This window comes from Lynx canadensis, chromosome E2 (assembly GCF_007474595.2).
Source record: "Lynx canadensis isolate LIC74 chromosome E2, mLynCan4.pri.v2, whole genome shotgun sequence".
Taxonomy (NCBI): Eukaryota; Metazoa; Chordata; class Mammalia; order Carnivora; family Felidae; genus Lynx; species Lynx canadensis.
The window spans coordinates 14,224,200-14,250,830 of NC_044317.1; the positions used below are offsets into that span (position 1 = coordinate 14,224,200).

The 26,631-nt window shown below is 39.5% G+C and overlaps 1 protein-coding gene across 1 annotated transcript in view; it reads right to left on the reverse strand.

Moving 5' to 3' along the window:
- Positions 1–26,631, reverse strand: part of PHLPP2 (PH domain and leucine rich repeat protein phosphatase 2) — a 79,791-nt gene that overhangs the window by 22,330 nt on the left and 30,830 nt on the right. Inside the window, 13 exon segments of the mRNA XM_030299570.1 lie at positions 126–221; positions 3,674–3,734; positions 6,905–6,982; positions 6,985–7,080; positions 7,083–7,108; positions 8,808–8,899; positions 8,901–9,039; positions 9,421–9,567; positions 12,147–12,222; positions 12,225–12,300; positions 13,818–13,943; positions 23,119–23,254; positions 23,256–23,307. Coding sequence (XP_030155430.1) covers positions 126–221; positions 3,674–3,734; positions 6,905–6,982; positions 6,985–7,080; positions 7,083–7,108; positions 8,808–8,899; positions 8,901–9,039; positions 9,421–9,567; positions 12,147–12,222; positions 12,225–12,300; positions 13,818–13,943; positions 23,119–23,254; positions 23,256–23,307 — 1,201 coding nt within the window.

Sequence of the window (26,631 nt, forward strand, 5' to 3'; positions counted from 1 at the left end):
ACTCAATACCTACCGAAACAAACAGATGAAAGTACCTTTGAAAGGCAACACAAATCTAGGAAAATAATTATACATACATACGGACATATATATATTAATGCATACATATGTTAACACACACATACCTCATGGGAACCTCCGTCAGAAGATTACAGCTCACATCTAGTATCTCCATCTTCTTTGCTTCACAGGCCCAATCAGGGACACACTCCAGCAGGTTTCTACAGAAAATAATTAAAGGCATTGCTGCTGATGATGTGTGGAACTCTTTTCACTAGTCTGTAATGTAGCTGTTAACCAGCCCTTGAGCTCCTTGTGGCAGGAGCACGGGCCCCAAGGCATTCCTAGTGCATTACCTGGAATATAATACTAAGTGCTCAATGAATGCTGTTGACAGAAAGACAGAGAGACAAAGACAGAAACATGCATTATATTAGATCAATTATTTTACCTCCTCAAAGAAGACACAAAGGCTATGAGCAGTAGGAAAGCACACAAGTAGTGAGATAAAAGAGAGATGAGGAAAGACAAGGAAAGGAGTGGCATTTTACACAAACTTCAAGATGAGAAGGATTTCCACAGGTAATGAATGAATGAAGGAGAAGAGAAAGAAATTCTGGAGAAAATGAACCCAAATGAATAGAAGTAAGGAAGTAGGGACAAAAGACAAGTGGTGGGGGAAGGCTGCAAATCATTTTAGAATTTGAACTCAAGCATTTAGTAGAGCACCGGGCAGATACTCAGTAAAAGGAATTCCATTTTCAGATGCTACTTAGCTTCGCTAAGGCTCAAAGTACCTACTGATTGAAGATCAACTCAAGGCAGAAAGAAGTTGGCACTGTAGGAGAAACTCAGATACTGTTACAACGGCTAAGTGAAGGGAGCACTTTGCTTGACATGGATCAGGGCAAACTCCCCAAGAAATATAACATCTGGGTTGGAATTTGAAGAATGTTGTACAATGACCCGAGATGAGGAGGACAAACCAAGCAAGAGGTGACAAACATGAACTAGAGCAGAAACAAGAAAGGAAATGGCATGACGTATGTGGGGAATAATAAGCAGTCTGGTGATCCCAGAGCAGCAAATACAGAGCCAAATGGTAAGAAACAAGCCGGAAAGACCTAAATCATGTCTAGAAGTTTGTAACTTTATCCTGTAGGTACAGGGGGAATCAATGAAGGGTTTGTAAGTAGTGGGGAACACAGTCTTGTACTTTATTTATTTATTTTGAGAGAGAGAGAAAGAGAGAGAGCATGTACACATGAGTGGGGAAGGGGAGAGAGAAAGGGGGGGAGAGAGAGAGGATCCCAAGCAGGCTCCATGCTGCCAGCGCAGAGCCCAACACGGGGCTCAAACCCACGAACTGTGAGATCATGACCTGAGCCAAAATCAAGAGTCAGAAGCTTAACTGACTGAGCCACCCAGGCACCCCAGTGCTGTACTTTAAATAGTTTACTCTGTGTATACACAGAGGTCTGACTGAGGTGCTTATATCAGTAAAAGGAAGAACAATCAGGAAGCCGTTACAGAATTCCAGACAAGAAATGACACGGGCCTAACTGGGTGGTGATACATACGGAAGGGAGGGGAGGGATTCCAAAAATACTTAGGAGGCAAAAATCAAAACAACTTGGAGATGAATTAGACATGGGAGTAGAGCAGAGGGAAGAATGAAAATGACTTTCAGGCTTCTCATCTAGACTGCCAGGGAGAAAATCATATCCAAAGAAAGGAGTGGGAGGCTCCAAATGAGGCTGGATATGTGAGTCTCGAGTGGTGTCCATCTGAAATGACTATCTTACAGTAATGCCAAAAGCTGAAACAGACACAAGACAACAAGCTAAGGCAGGGCTGGAGGAGTGGATACAGTTTCGTTTTTGCACATATTTGAGGTAGTTGGAGACAGGTAGGTCAAAAATGTCTAATGTAAAACCGGATACATGGGTCTGAGGCTGGAAGAAGAGGTGTGGGCTGGCAATCCAGGTGACGCTGATACCGAAGTGTAGCCGAAATCACTGGAATAGATGAGACTGTCAAATAAGAAAGTAGGAAGTGAGGACAGACCTGGAATAAGTGACCTGTAAAAGGCTAGCTGAGGAAGAAAAGTACGCAAGGGACAGGAGTGGTCGAAGTGGCATGAAAAAAATGAGATCATGTGAGCCAACTGAGGAAGGATGTTTGAAGAAAAGAGCAAGATTAACAGTGTCAATATAGGAAAGTTCCACAGGAGAAAGTCCAAAGCAAGCTGTGGTGGGATAAACAAATGAGAACCAAGGAAACCCAGCCAACAAATGAAAATACTTACTGAGAAATTTGGACAAAAAGGAGATGAGAAGAAATAGATAGCAGCTAGAAGGGCTGCAAGATAGAGCAGACTCTGTTAAGACAGAGGAGATTGAGTGTGTGTACAGACTGAGAAAAAAAAGACAGTGAACACACACAAGAGGTGAGGAAGTGGTGACTACAGAGCAAGGTCCAGAGCAGCAGAGTGGACGCCATCCCAGGCTCAGAGGATGAACTGGCCTTGAATAGAGAAAGAAACTGAGAATGGATATTAATTACATGAATTTAAGAAAGGTGCTAGGACGCTCAGGGAGATCACCCAAGACGGTCTACTTTCTCGATCAAGTGGGAAGCTAAGCTCTAGAGTGAAGGAGTTGGGGCTAGTGCAGGTGAGGGTGAGGGAAGTTGGACAATGTGGAGCCAATGCCCAGGGCACTGAAGAGGTTGGAAACTGTGAATTTACAGTGGTGTCCATATGATTTTCTTTGGTAATGATGAAACTCAGAGGAGAAGGTAAATCTTAGTGTTGATCCATGCTGGGGTTTTGCTGTAAGGTATGAAAGAAAGAAATGGATGGGAGGGAATCTAAAACAACAGCTTAATAATAATGATAATAAAAAAAAAACAACAAAAAGAAAACCTAGTTATATAGCAGCTAATATTCCCCCAAAAGACTATTTTATGCCAGGCACCATGGTAATATTTTGCATTTATTGCCTCATTTAATCTTTACAACAATCCTGGCCATATGTATAGGACCCCGTCCACTGCCCCTTCTACTTGCTCTGTCATCTATAATCACACACTTACGATGCTGCCCTGTCACTTCTGGCTTGACTGTCACACTCTCCACTAGGCCCTAAAACTCAGCCACTGATTCCTGAATGAACAGTGTTAAAAATGAAGGAAAGAAAGGAAAACCTCAGTTATATCTGTTCTTGTCCACAAATGGAAGTAATAAGATCCTGAATATAATTAATATCTCTCTGAACATAAGACCAACATGGGTCATAAGAATATCAAAAAGAAAATAAAATTGTAACATAAGTTACTAAAAACCAAGACGAGTTCTCTGATTCCAGACAGCAAAAAGGAAATCACTGCCATGAAGGGGATAAAAGGTTTCCTTTGTTTGCATCTCATTCTAAATCTGCAGACTTTTTAAGGAATATTTCACAGGCATCTTTCTGTTTCAAGAGGACTTTCCCTTTAAATAGATGGTACAGCCATTAAAAGTATTTCTCCACTCATTCTTTCTCCCTTCCCCAGGCTATCCAAATATTTTCATGTATTTAGATGTCTTACAACTCGAAACCACCAAAGTATCCACATCCATCTCTTAAAGATTAAGAATCAAACAAGCACCACTCTCATGAGACACACTCACCGGGAAAGTTCTAGAGAAGTGAGTTGACTGGGTACTGGATAGACATTCACTGCTGTCAGCCCTAATCAAAAAACAAACAGGTGTTAGTGATACTCTCCAAAGAAGAAAGTAACTGAGAGAGTAAACAACAGCAAAGTGGTTTAGTGAAATCACCAGAGAAAAAACTGATGTCATCTCCTGAGATGAACTAAAGACAACAAGCTGGGTAACTGACACTGACTAACTTTACCTGATTTGAAACCCAAATGAAACAACTGATTAAAGGATCTGTGTACTGGTCTGGACTCACACAGCACAGGAAGTTGCTAAATGTTAGCCGTGACTACTTAGCTTTCTAATTTCAAAAAAAATTTTTAATAATTGGATTTTTACAGGCAGTATCTTTTAATTAAAGTAAAAAAATACATACAGAAAAGTACAACAAGCTTAAGTGTATAGATCAATTGATTTTACAAACAGAACACAATAGGGTAACCAGTACCAGATCAAGAAACAGCATATTACCCGCTGCCCTGAAATCCACTCCCGTTTCCCTGTTTTGGTCACTGCCCACCAGGGCAACCTCCCTCCCCACCCCAACTCCCAATACCACAGATGGCTTTTGCCTATCCACATAAATACACATGGCACAGTCTGCATAATGCTTTCTCTGCTTTATTTACTCTACATTGTGCCTGTGACATTTGTTCCTATTACTGCCTAGGGCTGTAGTTCACCACATTCTCATGGCCATATAAAATTCTTTATGTAATTATACCACAATTTATGGACCCATTTTAGAGCTGGTGGGCATTTAAGTCTCTTCCATTTTGGGGTTACTGAGTACACGTTCAGCTTTAGTAGATAATTCCACACAGTTTTCCAGAGTGGTTGACCAATGTACAACTAGTATTTTCAGTGATTTTCAAGGACTATTCTAGTCATTCTGATAGGTGTGTAGTGGTGTCACACTGGGGTTTCAATGTGCACATCGCCGAAGATCAGTGGGGTCAAGTGCCTTTTCCTATACTAACTGATCATTTGGATAATTCTTTTGTGAAGCTGAGTTCTTTACTTTTGGGACATCAGAACTGCAAGTGTTGGTGTGAATTTTTCCAGGTTAAGAACTTAAGGATTCTTTCTGTAAACAGAGTGGCTAACTTCAAACAAGCCACGTTTGGTACAGCTCTGTGACAGAAATCCCAGTTACTGAAGACAGCATTTATGTCTATGAGGTCTTTTCTAGCAGGGCCACTCATTCATTCTCTAGATACATTGAGAACACAGAATAGGGCTAATAGTAAACATTTCCACAACAAAAGACCCACTACCATCTCACAAGAATATCTAGAACTTGCACAAGTCGATACTCATCGCTTTGACACTGTTTTGACCCAAGCAATTAATCTACGCTGCAAGTTGAAATTTCTCTAACATGATAAAAGGCAGTGAAAAGAGAAGTCTATAACTATCTTTTATTTTAATAATGTATTTTAGAGATACAGAAAAGAGAATATAATAATGAACACTCTTTCACCCATCATCCAACTTTTAACATATCTTCAAATTCTGTCTATAAAGCTTCAGACTTTTTCAAGAATTAAAACACTGGCACATACCAAGAGGTAAACATCATCCCGAATATTTTATTATTCCATGGATCTTTTATATTCTCTGGTAAACACAGAGCTAAGGAAACAACTTTCTGCGTGTGTGAAATTTGATACAACTATCTTGGTGTACATACATAATACTTATGCATTTTTTTTTGCTAAAACAATGTTTTCTAAGATTTATCCATATTAATACACAAAGCTTTAGGACAGTCATTTCCATTGCTGTGCAGTATTCTATTGTATAAACATGTCACTGTTAGTGTATACATTTTCCTATCAAGAGTCTATATATATATTTTTTTTTTCACTGTAACAAACAACGTTGTGAGAAACACTCCAGTAACATCTCTGGGCACATGCGGGTGTCTCTGGGAGATATTCCAAGCAGAGCACCTGCAGAATATGCACTACATGTATCTTTGACTTCTCTGAACACTGTTATAGTGCTTTGCAAAATGGCTTTACCAAATGACCCTCTCACTGGCAGTGTAGGAGAGCTGCTGCTTCTCCATATCTTCAATAGCGCTTAGTGGGAATTTTTAATTTGATGAGCGTAAAATGGAATTATCAAAATTTGCATTTCTCTGGCACTTAGTGATACTGAACATCTTTTTCCAATCCTTCCTGAAACACAGGAAATGTAATTATAATTTCCTTGGTAAAGAACTCTGGGGTACCTGGGTGGCTCAGTTTTGTTAAGCATCTGACTCTTGATTGAGGCTCAGGTCATTATTTGACAGCTCATGAGTTCGAGGCCCCGTGTCATGCTTTGTGCTGTCAGCGTGGAGCCTGTTTAGGATTCCCTTTCTCCCTCTCTCTGTCCCTCCCCGCATCGTGTGTGCTCTCTTGCTCTCAAATAAATAAGTAAACTTTGAAAAAAAAAAAAAAAAAAAGAACTTTCCATAAAAATAATACAACAAATACAAGGTCTTTTACAATGAACAATATTCCTGGAGCAAATCACTATTGAATAAGGGGCTTCTCATTCTAGAACTGAGGCAGTACAAAGTTTTGACTAGAGATGGGCACACTTTTTCTGTAAAGGGCTAAATATTTAATAAATGCTTTAGGCTTTGCAGGCCATACCATGTCTCTTACAACTACTCAATCATGCAGTGATATGTAAAACAAATGAATGTGGGTATCTTCCAATCAAATTTTATTATTGATGTATCACTGATATTTGAATTTCATATAACTTTCCCAAGTCAAAATTATTCTTCTTTTGATTTTTTTTTTAAATTTACTTAAAAAATGTGAAAAACTCATTCCCCATGGGCCATATAAAAAACAGGTGCTGGGCCAGATTTAGCCCTTGGGCTGTCGTTACCAACCTTTGTTTTAGGCTATTCCTGATATTCTGTTTTGAACATGCTGCCCACCCTCCTACCTTGTTATTTTGCAAATGCCTCTGATACTTAACTCACTTAGGGAATCTCAAAGTAGTCTGCAATGCCTTTCATGCTTATCTCAGCCAACTTAAAAACAAACTTAAAAGGACAAAGCCTGGTCTCCATGAACCTCAACCAACACTTTGCAGACTGGCTGAGGAACATACAGATGCCACTGTTCTTAGAAAGCTCTTGACTGCGAGCTACAAGAGGAAAAAAATAGGAGGGCTGGATGGAGAACTCACTGTTTGAAACTGGCGTACAGAGATTCGAAGGGGAGAAGCCACTGAGCGTCAGCTCTCTCAGTTGATTCCGCTCACATGCAGCTGCTCCAAGCTACATAAGGAGTTGAGATCTAAGTCAGCCAGTTGATTGTCCCGCAAATCCATGTGGGTGATGTATTTATTTCCCTCCAGATTTCAGTAACTACGGTTTTCAAATGGTTCATCCTTAATAGAGAAATAAGGAAATCATTAGAAATAAATTCTACTAAATGTGCTTATCAAAAGAAAAGAGGTATGATCTCTTTCTTTCTTTCTAAACAAACTAAAAAATTTCACTACTTGCTTTGGCTTGCAAGGTATTAATAACCCTGAAGAGCTGTACCTTGAGTTCTTTCTTTATGAACTAAGTTAGGCAATCCAGACTTGCAAATACATATACAAATTAAATAGAGAGGGAAGAGGGGTCATGCCTACAAACAATTACTTAAAAACTTACATCCAAAGACATAATAAAGTTAGGTAGGCACGAGAGAAGCACACCAAATGAACAATAAGATGAACATAACCTTCTGGGTTAATGAGCAGCAAAGCAGTCGTAGTGCACCATGTAGAGGACCAAGAGGAAGCAGCCATACTTTCTCCCGTTGCTCTGCCTACTCTCTCTTATGCTAAGATTCACATTTCATTAATTACTAGAGAGGAAAATAATCTGTATCTATATGGAGTAGTTCAAGGGCAAATTATAGAAAATGGCCTTCTTGGTTCTCTTCTACCCAAGTATAGGATTTAGTGCAACATAGCCATGTTTCTCATTTTCTTGTATTTCAATACACTTTCTGTTAACTATTTTTTTTAATGTTTATTTATTGAGAAAGAGGACACAGACATGAGTGGGGGAGGGGCAGAAAGAGAGGGAGACACAGAATCCGAAGCAGGCTCCAGGCCTCCAAGCTGTCAGCAGGCTCCAGGCTCCAGCTGGACGCAGGGCTCGCACCCATGAAACCGTGAGATCATGACCTGAACCAAAGTCGGATTCTCAACCGACTGAGCCACCCAGACGCCCCTCTGTTACTATTTCTTACAAGGGACATCAATGGCTTAGTGTAAATGACAGACATTTACACTATGTGTATGTGTGTCTTTTATGTGAATGTGTCTTTTATCAGCTTTCTTTAGGAAAATATTGTAACTAGAAAATAAAACTCATAAAAATTCATAGGAAAACCTTTAACATTTAAAATCTAATATAATGGGTATCAAGAAGAAACCCAATGATTCAATAAAAAATGGTCAAGTTTAAGAAAAATACAAATTACCAATAAGCATATTAAAACGATGCTCGGGGACATCGGGGGCTCAGTCGGTTAAGCATCCAACTCCAGCTCAGGCCATGATCTCATGGTTCATGAGTTCAAGGCCCATTCGTGTTGGGCTCTGTGCTGACAGCTCAGAGCCTGGAACATGCTCTGATCCTGTGTCTCCCTCTCTCTCTCTCTGCCCCTCCCCCACTTACATTCTGTCTCTTCTCTCAACAATAAATAAACATTAAAAAATTTTTTTGTTAAAGATGCTCAACCTCACTCATAAGTAAATAATACTGATTAAAACAATGAGTATTATTGTCTCCCACTACATTGACAATAAAGAAAAGGCTGCTAAGATCCAACATTGACAAGGATGTGTAGAAACTGGGAATTCTTACAAAATGTTACTGGGAGGGTAACTCAGAACAACCTTTGTCAAAGGTAATGTATAAAGTGTCTATCACACGTATACCTACCTCACTCATATCTCTCTGCTACTGAGTGAAAACTGAAGCTTTACTACAGCTTGGAAAATGTTTTAGAGAAGTCTTTATAAAGAGAAAACGTAAAAGGACATCAGAGGTCCACCCAGAAGAAGGCATGGTGAAAAATGGCCTCACCTTAAATCCACATGTTTGATATGGCTCATCCTATTCAGCACCCCAAGGTTTAGGACTTCTAGGTGATTTCCTGCCATAACCACTTTATCTAACCATAGTGAGTTTCTCATAAACCTCAGGAATATGACTAAAGTTGTTGAAGGAAATTCCCAGGGAAGAAAGCTGTTGCAGATTTCCCAATTCCTCAGGTAAAGTTGTCAGAAAGTTGCCATCAACACAGAGGGTTTTGAAGACTGTAGGATGAAAACAAAACAAGACTTTATGAAAGGTTTTAATTGGAATGAAAAGAACTAGAAATATGGATTCTGACATACGTCACTAATTTATTATGAATCCAGTAATAATAAAATACCCTATCTATAGAGACTCAATGAAATACACATAACTGACATGGATGGTCCCTCCAACATCAACAATAGTCAGAACCTGTGCTATTGAAACTGAGGGACTAATAACTAGTTACTGCTGCAAGTAACTGCTGCTGACGAGAATCCTCAGACTTACATGATTAATTTCACTGCAAAAGCTCATGGGACTACCTTCATTCCAAATGCCAGACAAGCTCCTTACTCTGCAAGTAAAAAAATGAGTCTAGCAAAAGTCAGATACTTACTTTAGCAGATTGCCGATCTGACTTGGTAGGTCATGAAATCCATTACAGGAGAGGTTGAGCTCAGTCAGGGTAGAAATCTCACATAACAATACAGGAAACAACCCAAGTTTATTGTGGGACAAGTTCAGGCCCTTCAGCTGAGAAAATCTAAAAGCAAAGGTACAAATTATACTGCTGAATGAAAAAGCCATCTATTAAAAAAAATTTTTTTTAATGTTTATTTATTTTTGAGAGACAGCGTGAGTGGGGGAGGGGCATAGAGGGAGGGAGACACAGAATTTGAAATAGGATCCAGGCTCTGAGCTGTCAGCACAGAGCCTGATGCAGGGCTCGAACTCATGGACCGTGAGATCATGACCTGAGCCAAACTCAGACACTTAACCGACTGAGCCACCCAGGCACCCCAGCCCTCATTTTAGATGTCCACTGCAGAATTTGTTCCACAAATATCTGTTGAGCACTCACTACCTGCCAAACATTGAGTACAGCACAGACACTAAGATGCCTAACACTGGGACCATACAATGAAGGAAATCAGGTCTAGTGCAATGGGAGTTCTTCTCTCTCTTCCTTAAAAACGGAGAAAAATTTTAAAGAAAAATCTCATATCAAAATCCTATTGATATGCTTAAAACCTCTTCCTTTATGAAATTTCTACATGCAATATATAAATTTTATAACAATTCATCAACGCACACAGGAATAGCTAACAAATATGTACATCAAATCCCATTATAAGCAACTTCTTTTTACATACTGAAATTTATATTGGCTCAAATATCACTTGAAATGAATGGGACACTTAGAGCTTTAAAGTATGTATGTATTAATGGAGTTTTACTGTAATAGGATCTAACAGAGAACATGAAATAGTAATTTTTAATGCTTCTGTTTTGTTCCTAGAAATAAAAGTATCTATGCCAATCTTAACCAGAGATAATATCATCATAAACTGGATCTAAAGGAATCACTCTGCTAATTCTACTTAGGAATATTATACTTATGATTATACTAGTGCAAGAAGGTAAGGCTGAGGTGGTGTTTTCCATGATACTGATCCGTAACACCTGCTCCTAGATTTGAGTCACTCTTCCAAATTTTCAACTTTTGATTTCCAATTGTCCTGACCTTGAGTACTGACTGTTCCTTTGGCTTGGTGCCTTGACTTGAGAATCTTAATACAGCCCTCAAATTAGATAAAACCCTATTTTCACAGCAACTCAGAAGAAAACACTAGTAAATGCTAGAAACTCACTTAAAATGATAGCTTGTATTGTTTTACATAACAATATAATTAAAAGTATTATCTCATTACTAATATAGGCTTAAATCTAAAAAACTTTGTAAAACACATCAGATGAGATAAAAATACAGTGTTTCTCAAAATTATTTTAGAAATATTATTATTAAGTAAAATATGTACTTTTTTTTTTTTTTTTTTTTTTTTTTTTTTTTTTTTTTTTTTTTTTTTTTTTTTAAGTAGGCCTCATGCCCAGCACGGAGCCCAACATAGGGCCCAAACCCACGACTGTGAGATCAAGACCCAAGTCAAGATCAAGAGTCAGATATGTAACTGACTGAGCCATTCAGGTGTCCCTAAATACGTACTTTCACGTGTATTATCTTCTAATCACCATGTAATCTGAATTCTTTAATGTCCAATTTCTCCCTTGTTCACAAGCCCAGACAATTAGTTATATCAAATATTTACTTAAAAAAATTTTTTTTAATGTTTTATTTATTTATGAGAGAGAGAGTGCAAGTGGGGGAGGGACAGAGAGAGAGGAGAACAGAAGATCTGAAGCAGGCTATGCACTGAGAGTAGCAAGCCCAATGTGGGGCTCAAACTCAGGAACTGTGAGATCATGTCCTGAGCCGAATTCAGATGCTCAACCAACAGAGCCACCCAAGCAATCCTCTTCCATCCATTTTCAAAGGGAGGAGGGTGGTAACGTGGGTGGAGGGAGGGAATGGGGAATATATTCTAACAAAGATGGAAAATATATGGGCCATAGTCCCTAAGGAGTGGAATGGTTCTTTTATCAGAGGGGAGAAGTTTCATAGTTGTCTAAGGCTTAGAAGCTAGTGTTAATAGGCACACAGCAAAGATAAAAGTCCCACAACTGGGAGTGGAATTCTTGAAATTAAGCCTATTTCCTTTAAGTTATTTAAGTTTGATACTTAGGATTCAAAACTTGCCATACACTCAATCTCTCAATTACCCTGGCTTCAGATCAGTGAATTATATAACAAGATTGTCTAGCTCAATGGCAGCACACTGTGGCCTCCGTAACAGAATATTTGCATCTATCTCCTGTCTTATGGAGGGAAAGGGGGAGTAAGAAAACTGCATAAATAGGGGCGCCTGGGTGACTCAGTAGGTTAAGCGACTGACTCTTGATTTTGGCTCAGGTCATGATCTCACAGCTTGTAAGTTCAAGCCCTGTGTCAGGCTCTGCACTGACAGTGTGGAGACTGCTTGACATTCTCTCTCCGTGCCCCTTCCTCACTTGTGTGCACGCGCTCTCTCTCTCTCTCAAAATAAACTTAAAAAAAAAAAAAGAAAACAGCATAAATAAAGCATAAATAAAATTCTACTCCTTTTCAAAATAGAGAAAAATTTCGAATATGTGTATGATGTTAAGCATGCTCACCTTCAGGTATAACTAAGACAGTGATCACGATTGGTCTGAGTAAGTTATTCTGGAAACCTATTCTCCACATACCTGTAGAGAGTGTCAAGGCCCCCTGGTCTTTCCAGCTGCATGAAGTTGTGTCGCAAGTTGAGGTAGGTGATATCTGACTGTAGAAGAGATGCTCAGGAACCTCCTCAAGGCTGTAACACGAGAGGTCGACGGTGCTGATTCGCTGGGACACCACCTGAATAGGGTCAAGGAGAAGAGCCATCTCAGCTAGAGCAGCAGAACAAATGTCTCTCACCCAGCAAAGGAAGGAATGCCATTTATAAAAAAAGTGCTAATTTTAACAATGGGAAAGAGGGGCGCCTGGGTGGCGCAGTCGGTTGAGCGTCCGACTTCAGCCAGGTCCCGATCTTGCGGTCCGGGAGTTCGAGCCCCGCGTCGGGCTCTGGGCTGATGGCTCGGAGCCTGGAGCCTGTTTCCGATTCTGTGTCTTCCTCTCTCTCTGCCCCTCCCCCGTTCATGCTCTGTCTCTCCCGGTCCCAAAAATAAATAACGTTGAAAAAAAAAAATTAAAAAAAAAAAAAAAAACAATGGGGAAAGAAAAAAAGGTAATGAGATCCAATTACTCATTTATAAAAACCAGTTCATTTTTCCTTTTTCCTAAACCATTAAGCTGCTTGAAAACACCAATGGTGTAAGCTGTAAAGTGTCTGTAAGTAAAAGGAAAAAAAAATCATAAAGGGAAAAAGTTAACATTTCATGCAAGAGATAAGATGATTCAAAATAACTATACAAAACTTTGGCAGGCTGTGTGATATTGAAAGCCATGGCCTTTTGTACCCACAGGCTCTGCTACTTACTAGTGCAGTTTCATCTGTTGGAGGATAAAAATAAATTCAGCACACAGCACACTGCTTAGTATGCAAAAGGTGCTCAAAAATATTAACTTCTCTTATAAGGTCAAAAGAATGGAATAGCTATTTAAACTGAGATTAATTTATCAGAACAGATTTCATTACCACTACAGTAGAAGTACATAAAATTCAATAAAACCAAAACAAGTTTTTATTTCTATAATAGTCTGCTAATAAAAGATAGGTGTGAAAATTGGTCTAAAAACCAAACAAATCACTAGAAAAGTTATTCATGTTTTATGGCATCTCATTATACTAAAACAATACTTTATGCAACTATTTAGTTCACAAAGAAAAATGTGCTAAAATTCTGCAAAGATAGCTGGGAGAACAAGAAAATTTGGAAACTGCAATACAATTTTAGAGCACGCATCTTTAAAGATTAAAAAGCAGAAATTATGCTGAAAAGCTAATTATCCTCAGCATAGCGGAACAATGGTTTGTAACAGGATCACAGGTCATGTCCCATAATAAGTTCAAATTTAAAGTGGTTCATCACAGCTGTACTAAATATATTCAGACCAAGAAGGACTAGTCTAGGAATTAGGGAATGGCTCCATCTATCCCTGACCACAGTGGTGGAGGACCACACCTCAGAGAGATGGTATAAGGTAAATGCACCTGAAAACATGTTTGAATACATTTTGTACTATGCAAACATAATAATAAGGTAAGGACCGGGTGGAATTCTATTATTTCATTCATTATAAACTTAGAGGAGCCTAAAGGAAGATACCTAAGAATTACAATTCACTCTCTTTGGAGTGAGTTCAGCTTCAAGATACATTTCTGTGGGCTTTACAGTCTTATCACCACATCAGGACATTTGACAGCTTATCACCTTGGACGCTTGTCGCTGCCATCTCTGGCACTCAGCCAATGTCTCAAAGCTGACATGATAGGTCTGAGCCTGGGCTCCAGCTGAGCTGAATGCAAGGGAGTGCTGCCGTCGCTTCACTTCTTCCACCTGAGGAGGAGGAGGCAAGGGAAACCAGGACCAAGACAAAAAAAAATCCTAGTCAGAGAGCAAAGGACAGTAACAAGAAAAATAAGTCAAACTTTTTAAATGGGGCAAAAGAGAGGCGCCTGTGTGGCTCAGTCAGTTAAGCGTCTGACTTCAGCTCGGGTCATGATCTCACAGCTCGTGAGTTCGAGCCCCACGTTGGGCTCTGTGCTGACAGCTCAGAGCCTGGAACCTGCTTCAGATTCTGTGTCTCCCTCTCTCTCTGCCCCTCCCCTGCTCACATTCTGTTTCTTCTCAAAAAATAAACATTAAAAAAAATTTTTTTTAATGGGGCAAAAGATCTGATCACATGTTTCTCCAAAGAAGACTTGAGAAATGACCAGTAATAACATGAAATGTTCAACATCATTACTTATTAGATAAATGAAAATCAAAATTGAAAGACACCACATCACATACACTAGGAGGGCTAAAGTTAAAAATAGAAAATAACAAATGTTGGATAACAAGTATTAGCAGGTTCGGATCCCTCATACACTGCAGTGGGAACGTAAAATGGTTCAGCCACTCTGGAAAACAGTCTGGCAATTCCTCAAAAGGTTGAACATAGAGTTACCATGTGGCCCAGCAATTCCACTCCTACATATACACTCAAGAGAACTCAAAACATACATTTATACAAAAACTTACACATGAATTAGAGCAGCACTATTCATAATAGCCCAAAAGGAGAAACCTAAATGTCCATCCATCAACAGGTATGCGTATAAACACTGAATGTGGTATATTTCAGTGGAATATTATTTAGCCATAAACAGAAGATATTGCTGCACACTATATGAACCTTGAAAAGATTATGTGAAGTGAAAGTCACAACCAATACTGTATGATTCCGTTTACATGAGTCTTCAGAATCAGCAAATCTGTACAGACAGAAAGTAGATTAGTAGGTGCCCAGGACTAGGGAAGAAATGGGGAGATGATGGCTAAGTAGTGCAGGGTTTCTTTTCAGGGTGATGTGGTGATGGTCACAAAACAGTGAATACACTAAAAGCCACTGAACTATACACTTATATGGGTGAATTATATGGTACATGAATTAAATCTCAATCAAGCTGTTTAAAAAAGCAAAGGAGGGGCGCCTGGGTGGCTCAGTCGGTTAAGCGTCCGACTTCGGCTCAGTCATGATCTCGCGGTCCGTGAGTTCGAGCTCCGCGTCGGGCTCTGTGCTGACAGCTCAGAGCCTGGAGCCTGTTTCAGATTCTGTGTCTCCCTCTCTCTCTGACCCTCCCCCATTCATGCTCTGTCTCTCTCTGTCTCAAAAAATAAATAAACGTAAAAAAAAAATTTTTTTTTTAAATAAAAAAATAAAAATAAAAAAAGCAAAGGAATAACTTATCAGCAACTATGTTGAAGGAACATTACTCGGGCATAATCGTAAGTAAATGTACTAATTATTCTTTAAGTCACAACCCAGTCTCAATTTGGTAATGAAATATTAGCTGAATAAATACATTCTACTGTTCTGCATGCTGGGACAAGCAGGGAGGAGAAAACAACAAAGCGCCTACTCTCAGTGGGGTTTAGACTTGCGGAAAGACACTCTAACACCAAAATGGTGACATAGCATAGCATGATATAATATGTACGATGTAACATCAAGAAAAATAAAGCAGGGGAAAAGCTTGGAGGACAGGGTGGGTGGTCTGAGTTATGAACAGGTCAGTAAAGGAAGGACTCGGCTGAGGTAACATATGAGCAAAGACCCTAAGGGGGTCAAAGCATGAAAACCTCCTGGGGGAGGAGCATTCCATGCAGGGCAAGAGCAAGTACAAGTGCCTGTGATGCAGAAAGCATCCCATTTTCGCAACAGGAGAGTCTCTAGAACCACAGGATAAGAGCCAATGTTTCCATTGCAAAGATACGACAGTTCCAACCCTTCCCTATCCTGGGCACAATGGAGGTAGCTGCCTGCCTACAAAGGGTGCCCTAGCCTGCTTTTTGGACTCTCTTTCCTTACCTACTAAGTACTGGACTAGATGCCATTTTTACCCCCTCCAGGGTTTGAAGTAGATAGGAAGGACAGGAAAGATAAAAGCTCAAAGGTTCTTACTAGACAAGCAGAGTCATAACCTGACTTTGCAGTCTCCAGGCCTAGCAGATTTTAAAGGAGGTTTTTCCTCAATGGGGCCTTTAAGGATTCTTTTGGTTACCCCCACCTCAAGCCAAACAATGGATGACTTCTTAGTTACAGATCCCTTGACCTGGCTAATGCATATTATTCCAGTAGTTGACTATGCCCTCCCAGACATGAAGGAATCTGGTGGTCCATTACAGCCTGTCCTCCAGGGAAGCCTATTTGCCCCTCTGGGTGGCCCTGCTAGACAAGATCTAAGAGAATCCACCTACTCATCCATTTTTCCACCTATCCACCCACTGGTTCTCACTTTCTCTTAACCCTTCTGAGTCACATAGTAACAAACCCAAGGAGCACATGATGATCCCAATGCATGAGTCAGGCTCTTAAGCTACCTGGCTGCATTGGTAACTCATCTCTTGTCCTCAAGACTCCTTGGTCAGAAGGCAGGACACCAGTCCACTATGTTTCCCTTACTGTAGGGGATCCGTATCAAGCTCTCTTGAGTCCTGTTGAAACCTCTTTCACTAGGGTTGAGGAAACAGGCAGAAAACCTTCTCTGTTCCATTTGGGGTGGTAATAAAGATTCACTGCACAACAGCAGTTCTCATCAAAGCAATTCTCCCCCAAAACTCCAACAACCCACCTCACATAGCTTTGAGAAGATAAAGCCTTTGTAGTTATGAAACCACTTTATATCTTTCTCTGACATGTTATTTTGATATGTCATAGGTACTGAATCTTGGTGAGTCAGCTGGGAACTTCCAAATTATACTCGTAAATCATTAGGTTTCTGGTGCCAAGTAAAGACTGAATCCAATGGCAGAAACATGATAATACTTTAAGCGAAAGAGATCATATTAAAAAGATCCAAATAAAATTACATAATATTCATAACATTCAATTGCAATGATCACATAGGACCGCTTTTTATTAGTAATAAATCAAGGCAAGTGAATGAGTCTGTGTCCCAAATAAAGGATCTTATTGAAATGAAGAATAGATATTAATGATTGTTTCAGAATAATCTTTTAAATATTTTATCACAGGATATTTGACACAGAACAATAATATACTCATATAATGTCAATTTTTTTTTATATAATGTCAACTATTGAGAAACGATTGTAAATCTCCCACTGGAAGTTAATTTGTCAATTTATCTAATATGTTAATTTTTGCATTATATATTAAGACTACATCATACACATGTACAACTTCAGAATTATTATATTCATCATGAAATGTTCCTTTCATCCTTTGGAATGAGCCTCTTTATACTACTAATTCTTTTGCACTGAAGTCTTTTTTTAGATACTATTTTTATGACGTATAATTTTAATAAACTTTGTGATTTTTTTTACTTCACAGATTCTAAGTGAATAATTTAATAAGCTTTTATAAATGAATACAGCTGTATAAGCCCATCACCCCCAATATTTCCCTTTGTGCTTTCTGTAATCAATCCCCTCCCCTCTGCACCCAGGCAACTGCCTGTTTTCTATCACCATAGTTGTCTTTTTTTAGAATTTCATATGATAGAATCATACAATAAACAGACTTTTTTGTACCTGGCTTCTTTCACTTAAAATAATGCTTTGAGACTGATCTTTGTTTTGGAAAGTGTCGGCAGTTCATTCCTTTTTAGTGCTTACTAGTATTCCATTGTGTGGACATAACTCCTTGTGTTATCAATTCACCAGTAGTCAATGAACATTTGGCTTGTTTCTAGTTTTGACAATTATGAATAACGCTGTGACGAACATTCACTTCAAGTCTTTGTAAAGATATGTGTTCATTTCCCAATATCTGGGAGAAAAGCTGGGTCATCTGATATACATATGTTTAAGTTTACAAGAAATAAAAAACTGTTTTCCAAAGAGACTGTACTCCTACCAATGACATAAGCATTCCAGTTGTTCCTCATCTTGCTAAATCTGGTACTCATCAGTCTTTTGATTTTTAGTCATTCTAGTGGTGTGCAGTATATCACTGTGATATTAATTTGCATTTCCCTAATGACTAATGATGGTGAGAATCTTTTTATGTGTCTATTTGCCATGTGTATATCTTCACTGGTAAAGGATATGCTCCAATCTTTTGCTGAGTTTTTTACTACGTTATTTGTCTTCCTATCACTGTGTTGTAAAAGTTCTTTATATATTCTGTAGACAAGTCCTTTGTTCCATACAAACTTTCATAAAAGTATTTTGTCTGATGTTATATACACCACACCGATTTTCTTTTGGTTGTTATTAGACTAGCATAATTTTCCCACCATTTCACATTCAACATTCTAATTGTTAATATGTCTCTAATAAACAGCAAGTACTAAGATTTTAAATAAGAATCTAACAATCACATTATTATGAATATTGATATATTTAGATATGTTTCTATCACTAAAATTTGTGGGTTTTTTTAAAATATTTATTTTTGAGGGGCGCCTGGGTGGCTCAGTCGGTTAAAGCGGCCGACTTCGGCTCAGGTCATGATCTCGCAGTCCATGAGTTCGAGCCCCGCGTCGGGCTCTGTGCTGACAGCTCAAAGCCTGGAGCCCGTTTTAGATTCTGTGTCTCCCTGTCTCTGACCCTCCCCCATTCATGCTCTGTCTCTCTCTGTCTCAAAAATAATAAACATTAAAAAAAAATTTTTTTTTTAATTAAAAAATAAAAATAAAAATAAATAAATATTTATTTTTGAGAGAGACAGAGCATGAGTGGGGGAGAAGCAGAGAGAAAGAAGACAAAGAATCTGAAGCAGGCTTCAGGCTCTGAGCTATCAGCACAAAGCCGATGCGGGGTTCAAACCCATGAACCGTGAGATCATGACCTGAGCCAAAGTTGGACTCAACCGACTTAGCCACCCAGGTACCCCTCTATCACTATAATTTGTGATAATTTACCATGCTAATCATTGTGTTCCTTTTTCTCCACTCTTTTTTGTCTTCTTTTAGCATTACAGAATTTTTTTTTTTTTAATATTGTTTTTGAGAAAGAGAAAACACGAGCAGGGGAGAGGCAGAGAGAGAGGGAAATAGAATCTGAAGTAGGCTCCAGGCTCTGAGCTGTCAATGCAGAGCCCAATGTGGGGCTCAAACTCACAAACTGTGAGATAATGACCTGAAATGAAGTCAGATGCTTAACTGACTGAGCCACCTAGGTGCCCGGCATCAAAGAACTTTTTATATTCTCTTTTTCCACTCTACTTTTTTTTTTTAACCTTTATTTTGAGCGGAGGAGCGTGAGAAAGAGAGACAGAGTGCAAGTGGGGGAGGAACAGAGGACAGAGGGAGACACAGATCTGAAGCAGGCTCCAGGCTCTGAGCTGTCAGCACAGAGCCCGATGCAGGGCTTGAACCCACGAACTGTGAGTTCATGACCTGAGCCTATGTTCGATGCTTAACTGACTGAGCCACCCAGAGGCCCCTTTCCCACTTTACTTTTTTTAGTGGCTGTCCTTAAAATTTTTAATTCACACTTTTTTTTCTAATGAAGTTGAACGTTATTTGGTGTTTCTATCCTCTTATTCCAAGACTATATCACATGTTACTTATTAAACAACCACATCTTAAATATCACTCAGGGTAGTTTGAGCTTTAGTAGTTTAAATTTATATTTAAAATATAAAAAAAGTTTAAACTTCTTACAATTAATATTAACTTTACCACCGTATTTTATCAGTGTCTGCACTCATCATTGTTTCATTTCTTAAAATTTCCCTTTGAATTTACTTTCCCTTGTTGTATTCTTTTTTCTTTCTTCCTTCCATCTTTCCTCCTTCTTCCTTCTTTCCTTCCTTCCTCCCCCCCTCCCTCCCTCTTTCTTTCTTTCTCTTCCTTCCTTTCTCTCTCTCTCTTCCTTTCTGGTGGGTGGGGGCATTTTTTTTAACCTATTTTCTTCATTCTGTCCTTCAGCCCCCAAGACCAGAACCAGGTCTTATATTGCTAAGTGGTAGGTTTCTGCCTCCTGGTTGATACTGAAGTATACACATTCATTTAGTGGCAGCTTATTCATTTCCTGGTTATGGGCCACATAAACGGGTCCTTCCACCTCTCTAGGACAATAGCGACAACAAGACTTGGTTCCAGTCAGTGGTTAACAGCAGTTTTGGGCTGTTTTGTTTTTGTTTTTTCCAGCAGTCCTTCAGGGGCAGAATACCACTCATCTCTTACTTAAGCCTGGGCCAGGTTCCCCTCATAGTAGGACTTTTAAACCCAAATAGTTAGAGGAGCTACACATTGGTTTGCTGACAACCTTTCAGGCCCCAGAACCCAGCAGCCCTCGATTCAGACCATTTCACCACATGCACTTCTATTCTACATTCCTAAGCCCAACTGTGCCTTTGATATTTGTATATTTAAAACTGTATATTACCTTTTGAATATATATATTTATCTATATAGAGATGATGTATTGTGTATCTGGAGCAGATTGGGTGTTTCAACGCATGAATTCACTAAGTTTTGTCTGGAAGCTCTCTCAAATTCAGACTGTTTTATGATATTCAAAATCAAAAATAAAAGAAACAAAATGAGGTATAGCTTCATATAAATATTAATATATCTGTTTCATCTGTCAGTCTGATGGACTTGCAGCTGAACTCCTTGCCCAGGGTGGGGAATTCTCTAGTACAGACAAGAAATAGTGTGCTTCCCTGGCTGCTGGAGACGGAATTGTGACCATCCCAGACTCTGAATTTTAGTATAAATGAGGGAAAAGGAGAAGCTGGAGACAATCTGTTTAAGGAATGGATGCTGGCGGGAAGCTGGCAGGGCAGCATCCTTGATCTACCCAGGTGATACCGATGGCAGCATCCAGTGCCTAGCAGTGGAGGCAGAGGTATCATCAACAAATGGGTTTTGCAGCAGAATTTGGGGTATGGGGGCACCTGTGGGCTTAGTCAGTTGAGCGTCTGACTTCAGCTCAGTTCATGATCTCACAGTTCTGGAGTTCAAGCCCCACGTTGGGCTCTGTGCTGACAGGTCAGAGCGTGGAGTGTGCTTCATATTCTGTGTCTCCTTCTCTCTTCTCTCTGCCCTCCCTGCTTGTGCTCTCTCAAAAATAAATAAATAAATATTTTAAAAAGAGAGAGAAGAGAGAGAAAGAAGAGAAGAGAGAGAAGAGAAAAGAGAAAAGAAAAGAAGAAAAGAAATTTGTGGTATGGATACCTTTTGACCTCCCAGAGAATCTGGGATGTAAATAACCAGTTTTATGCTTAAATTAGGCTGAGTAGGTTTCTTCCGGACCTAACACTCTAAAAAACAACGTTGTGATGCAATCTTTTTTTTTTAATTTTTTTTTAACGTTTACTTATTTTTGAGACAGAGAGAGACAGACCATGAACAGGGGAGGGGCAGAGAGAGAGGGAGACACAGAATCTGAAACAGGCTCCAGGCTCTGAGCTGTCAGCACAGAGCCCGACGCGGGGCTCGAACTCACGGACCGTGAGATCATGACATGAGCCGAAGTCGGACGCTTTAAACCGACCGAGCCACCCAGGCGCCCCTGTAATGCATCTTTAAAAAAATTTTTTTAATTTAATTTTCTTAGTTTTAATTTTAATTTTTTACTGTTTATTTATTTATTTTTTTAAACTTTTAAATTCACATCCAAGTTAGCATATAGTGCTATAATCATTTCAGTAGTAGATTCAGTGATTCATCCACTACGTATAACATCCAGTGCTCATCCAAACAAGTGTCCTCCCTAATGCCCCTTACCCATTTAGCCCATCCCCGGCACAACCCCTCCAGCAACCCTCAGTTTGTTCTCTGTATTTAAGAGTCTCCTGGGGCGCCTGGGTAGCTCAGTTGGTTAGGTGTCCGACTTTGGCTCAGGTCACGATCTTGCAGTTTGTGGGTTCGAGCCCAGAGCGTCAGGCTCTGTGCTGACAGCTCATAGCCTGGAGCCTGCTTCGGATTCTGTGTCTCCTCCTCTCTTGCCTCTCCCCGCTCATGCTCTGTCTCTCCCATTTAAAAAAAAGAAAAGAAAATCCTACAGAATTTACAAAAAACAAAAACAAAGCAACATAGAGCCCTGCATCAGGCTCCAAAGACCCTGGAGCCTGCTTCAGATTCTACCTCTCTCTACCCCTCCCCTGCTCATGCTCTGTCTCTCAATAAAAATAAACATTAAAAAAAATTAAAAAAAAAAAAAAAAAGAGTCTTTATGTTTTGTTCCCCTCCCTGTTTCTGTATTATTTTTGCTTCTCTTCCCTTATGTCCATCTGTTTTGTATCTTAAATCCACATATGAGTGAAGTCATACGTGATAATCTTTCTCTGACTAGCTAATTTTGCTTAGCATAATACCTCTAGCTCCATCCACATGGTTGCAATGGCAGGATTTCATTTTTTGATTGCCGAGTAATACTCCATTGTGTGTGTGTGTGTGTGTGTGTGTGTGTGTGTGTGTGTGTGTATGTACACCACATCTTCTTTATCCATTCATCTGTTGATGGACATTTAGCTCTTTCTATACTTGACTATGTTGATAGTGCTGCTATAAAACATTGGGGTGCATGTGCCCCTTCAAATAGCCACCTGTATCCCTTGGATAGTGCAATTGCACTTTTTTTAATTTTAATTTTTAATTTTAATTTGAGAGAGCACGAGTGTAAGCAGGGAGAGGGACGGATGGAGAGGGAATCTTAAGCAGGCTCCATGCTCAGCACAGAGCCCAAGAGGGGACTCAATCCCATGACCCTGGATCATGACCTGAGCCGAAATCAAGAGTCAGACAGACGCTCAACCAACTGAGCCACCCAGATGCTCTACAGTGTAATCTTTACACATGCTCATACTTGCTTCTTTAAATGATGTGGGAGGGGCGCTTGGCTGGCTCGTTAGTATAGCATGCAACTCTTGATCTTGGGGTCATGAGTTTCAAGCCCCATGTTGGGTGTGGAAATTAGATAAATAAATCTTCAAAAAAAATAAAATAAAAAAATAAAAAGATGTGAGGAAAGTGCTGAAAGCATATGTGATTTTAATGAAGAAGATCAAACAAAAGAAGAATAATTCCATTTTTACGAGTCTTACCTTTCCCCCAACCAAAGGTAAAATGTGCATCTTTCCAGTTTGACAATCTTTTACTGAGGAAACGATGAGGCAGGTACCACAGAGAACAACTAGGCGTTCAGCCCACTTATGCAGCTGGGTCTTTCCCTTGCGTACAATAGATACCAGACAGAAGGATTCGATCCAGATGATCCATCTGGCATGGTTTTTCTGAAAAGAAAACAAAACGAAAGAAAAAAATTCAGAAGTCACAATTAACTAGTATAAGACTACTATAAGGGAAAAAGAAAGTATTGTGTGTCAATACACAGCAACCTTGTTTACAGATTTAAGTGACCAAGCAATATAAGTATTACAAAATAAGATCTCAGTTAAAAGTTACCCATCACTGAAGTTATACAACGGGAGTATTGTGAATTGGGGGCTAAGAACAAGATTTTTTTTGGATGCCATTATTAATTCTTCTAACACAGTCCTATTTCCCATGAACACAGAGAAAAGCAAATGGCGAAGTGACTAAGATCATAGACCTGGGGGCCAGACACGTAAACCTGACTTCAAATCCTCGTTCTGCCACTTACTTTTGTTTCTTTGAACTACTTAATTTCACTGAGATTAACTTTCCTCATTTATACAGTTTGGATCTTAATACTACTTATCTTTAGAATTTCATTATGAAAAATTAAGATAATTAATTTAAAGTACGGAGCATAGTTTTAGGTAACAAAAGAAGTACTGAGTAAATGAGAGCCACTACTGTTGAGACGAGTCTATTCTAGAAGGAAGAAATAAATAACTATGGAAGCACTCTACTTCTGTACACATTGCTCCATTTCCTGCTTCTTGTGCAGAAAAGTTTAGGGCTGATATTTCAGTCAACTATCCCAATCACGGTAGCAGAAGCTCATATCATACAAGATCTTTCTTTTTCAGTATGCTCCCTCCCCCAACAGAAATCTTCGTAAGGCTGAGATATAGTGCACAAAACAGCACATTATGAGAGCAGACAGGTTGTTGATTAAAGCACAGCTAAAAACAGACAAGTAACTCTACAAAGGAACGAACAGGAGCAGTACTAGTATGAGATATTGCAAAGAACAATAAAGTGGGAATAGAGAAAATTAGACCGTACCTGATATTACACAATTGATTATGGAACCTGTGCATCATGCCCCTTTAACTATGTGTTTCCCACATATAATCTGAGGAAATGGGGCCTGAGGTCAATCTGAGGTCATGATCTTGCAGTTCATGGGTTCGAGCCCTGCGTCGGGCTCTGTGTTGACAGCTCACAGCCTGGAGCTTGCTTCAGATTCTGTGTCTCCCTCTCTCTCTGCCCCTCCCCAGCTTGTGCTCTGTCTCTGTCTCTGTCTCTGTCTCTCTTAAAAATAAATAAAAACATTTAAAAAAAAAAAAAAGGTCTCAAACTTTGTATGCTAACACTAGCCCTACCCGAGAGCCATTTCTCCTTCTATGTGAGGCCAGGCCTTTCATCTATATTCTAAACCCCACCTTTCTCCGAGAATTTCTCTTCTCTCTTCTCAGTCTTCAACTCCACCCTCCTTATTGTTCTTTTCAAAGCTACAAAAGCATTCAAGTTTTCTCCCATACCCTCTCAGGCTCAACTGTAGAATTCCTTCAGTTCAGCGATTCTCCCATTTCTGTGTGCCCAAGAGTTATTATGTGACAACAGTTTAAACTGAAGGACGCTGAGACCCATTCACAGAGTGTCTAATTTGTACGGCCTAGGATGTAACACAGGAAAATGTCTTTTTGGTTTTGTTTTGAGACAGACCACAAGCTGGGGAGAAGAGCAGATGGGGGGAGAGAGAGAAACAAGCAGGCTTCAGGCTCAGTGTGGAGCCCAACACAGGGCTCAATCCCAAGACCTTGGGATCATGACTTGAGCTGAAATCAAGAGTCACACTAAACTGAATGAGCCACTCAGACGCCCCAGGAAAATGTATTTTTTAACATCTATTCCAAGTAGTTTATTTTTCTTTTTTTCTTTTTTTTTTTTCAACGTTTATTTATTTTTGGGACAGAGAGAGACAGAGCATGAACGGGGGAGGGTCAGAGAGAGAGGGAGACACAGAATCGGAAACAGGCTCCAGGCTCTGAGCCATCAGCCCAGAGCCTGACGCGGGGCTCGAACTCACGGACCGCGAGATCGTGACCTTGCTGAAGTCGGACGCTTAACCGACTGCGCCACCCAGGCGCCCCTCCAAGTAGTTTAAATGCAGATGGTCCACAAAATATATTTTGACAAACTCTAAGTTTACCCTGTTGAGGCTTTTTTCTTCTCATTTGTGCCTCTTTATTAGCTATCTCTGTTACCTCACCTCCTATTTACTCAATTTACTTCAATCTTGCTTCCAGCCTCCAAATTGTACTATTCATATGATGATAATGGCCCTCAAATTTCTATCTCCTGTCCCAATCTTCCCTTCCCTTGGTTCTAATCTCACATATCAAACTGTCTGCTGGTCATGTCCAACAGATGTTCCCATTTACCTCAAATTTCCAGGATCAGACTGGAAAGAAAGAAATAAAACTATCTTTATTTGATATGATATGATCTTGTATACAGAAATTCCTAAGTGTGCCACTAAAAAGACAATTATAACCAACAAATGATTTCAGCAAGGTTTGCAGGATAAAAAATTTTTTAAAAAAATAATTGTATTTCTATGCACAAGAATAAACAGTTCAAAAGTAAAATTAAGAAACGAATTGCATCTGGGGCACCAGGATGGCTCAGTCGGTTAAGTATCCAACTCTTGATCTCAGCTTAGATCATGAGCTCAGGATCATGAGTTCAAGCCCTGTGTCAGGCTCTGTGCTGAACATGGAGCCTGCTTAAGGTTCTCTCTCCCTCCCTCCCTCCCTCTGCCCTTCTTCCCTGCTTGTGCACTCTCTCTATAAAATAAAAGTAAATAAATAAAAAGAAACTAACTGCATCAAAAAGAATAGTGCATAACTTGTACAGTGAAACTAAATAATATAGTTGAAGGAAATGAAAAGAAACCTAAATAAATGGAAGACGTCCAATATTCATGAGCTGGAAGACTTAAATATTGTTAAGATGGCAAAACTCCCCAAACTGATTTACAGCAATGTAATCCCTATTAAAATTCCAGCTGCTTTCATGGAAGAAACTGACAAACTGATCCTAAAATTCACATAGAAATACAGTGGACTCAGAATAGCCAAAACAATCTTCAAAAAGAACAAAATTGGAAGTATAGTACTTGGGGTGCCTGGCTGGTTCGGTTGGTAGAGCATCCAACTCTCAATCTCGGGGTCATGAGTTTGAGCCCCAGGTGGGTGCAGAGATTACTAAAAAAAAAAAAAAAAAGTACAGTACTGACATAAGGATAGACATACAGCATTGTAATAGGATTCACAAATAAACACCTACAACTTATGGACAACTGATTTTTGAGCAGGGTGCCAAGATAACTCAATAGGAAAAAAACACAATCTATCAACAAGATTGGATAACCAATCTTGGATAACCCAGGCAAAAGAATA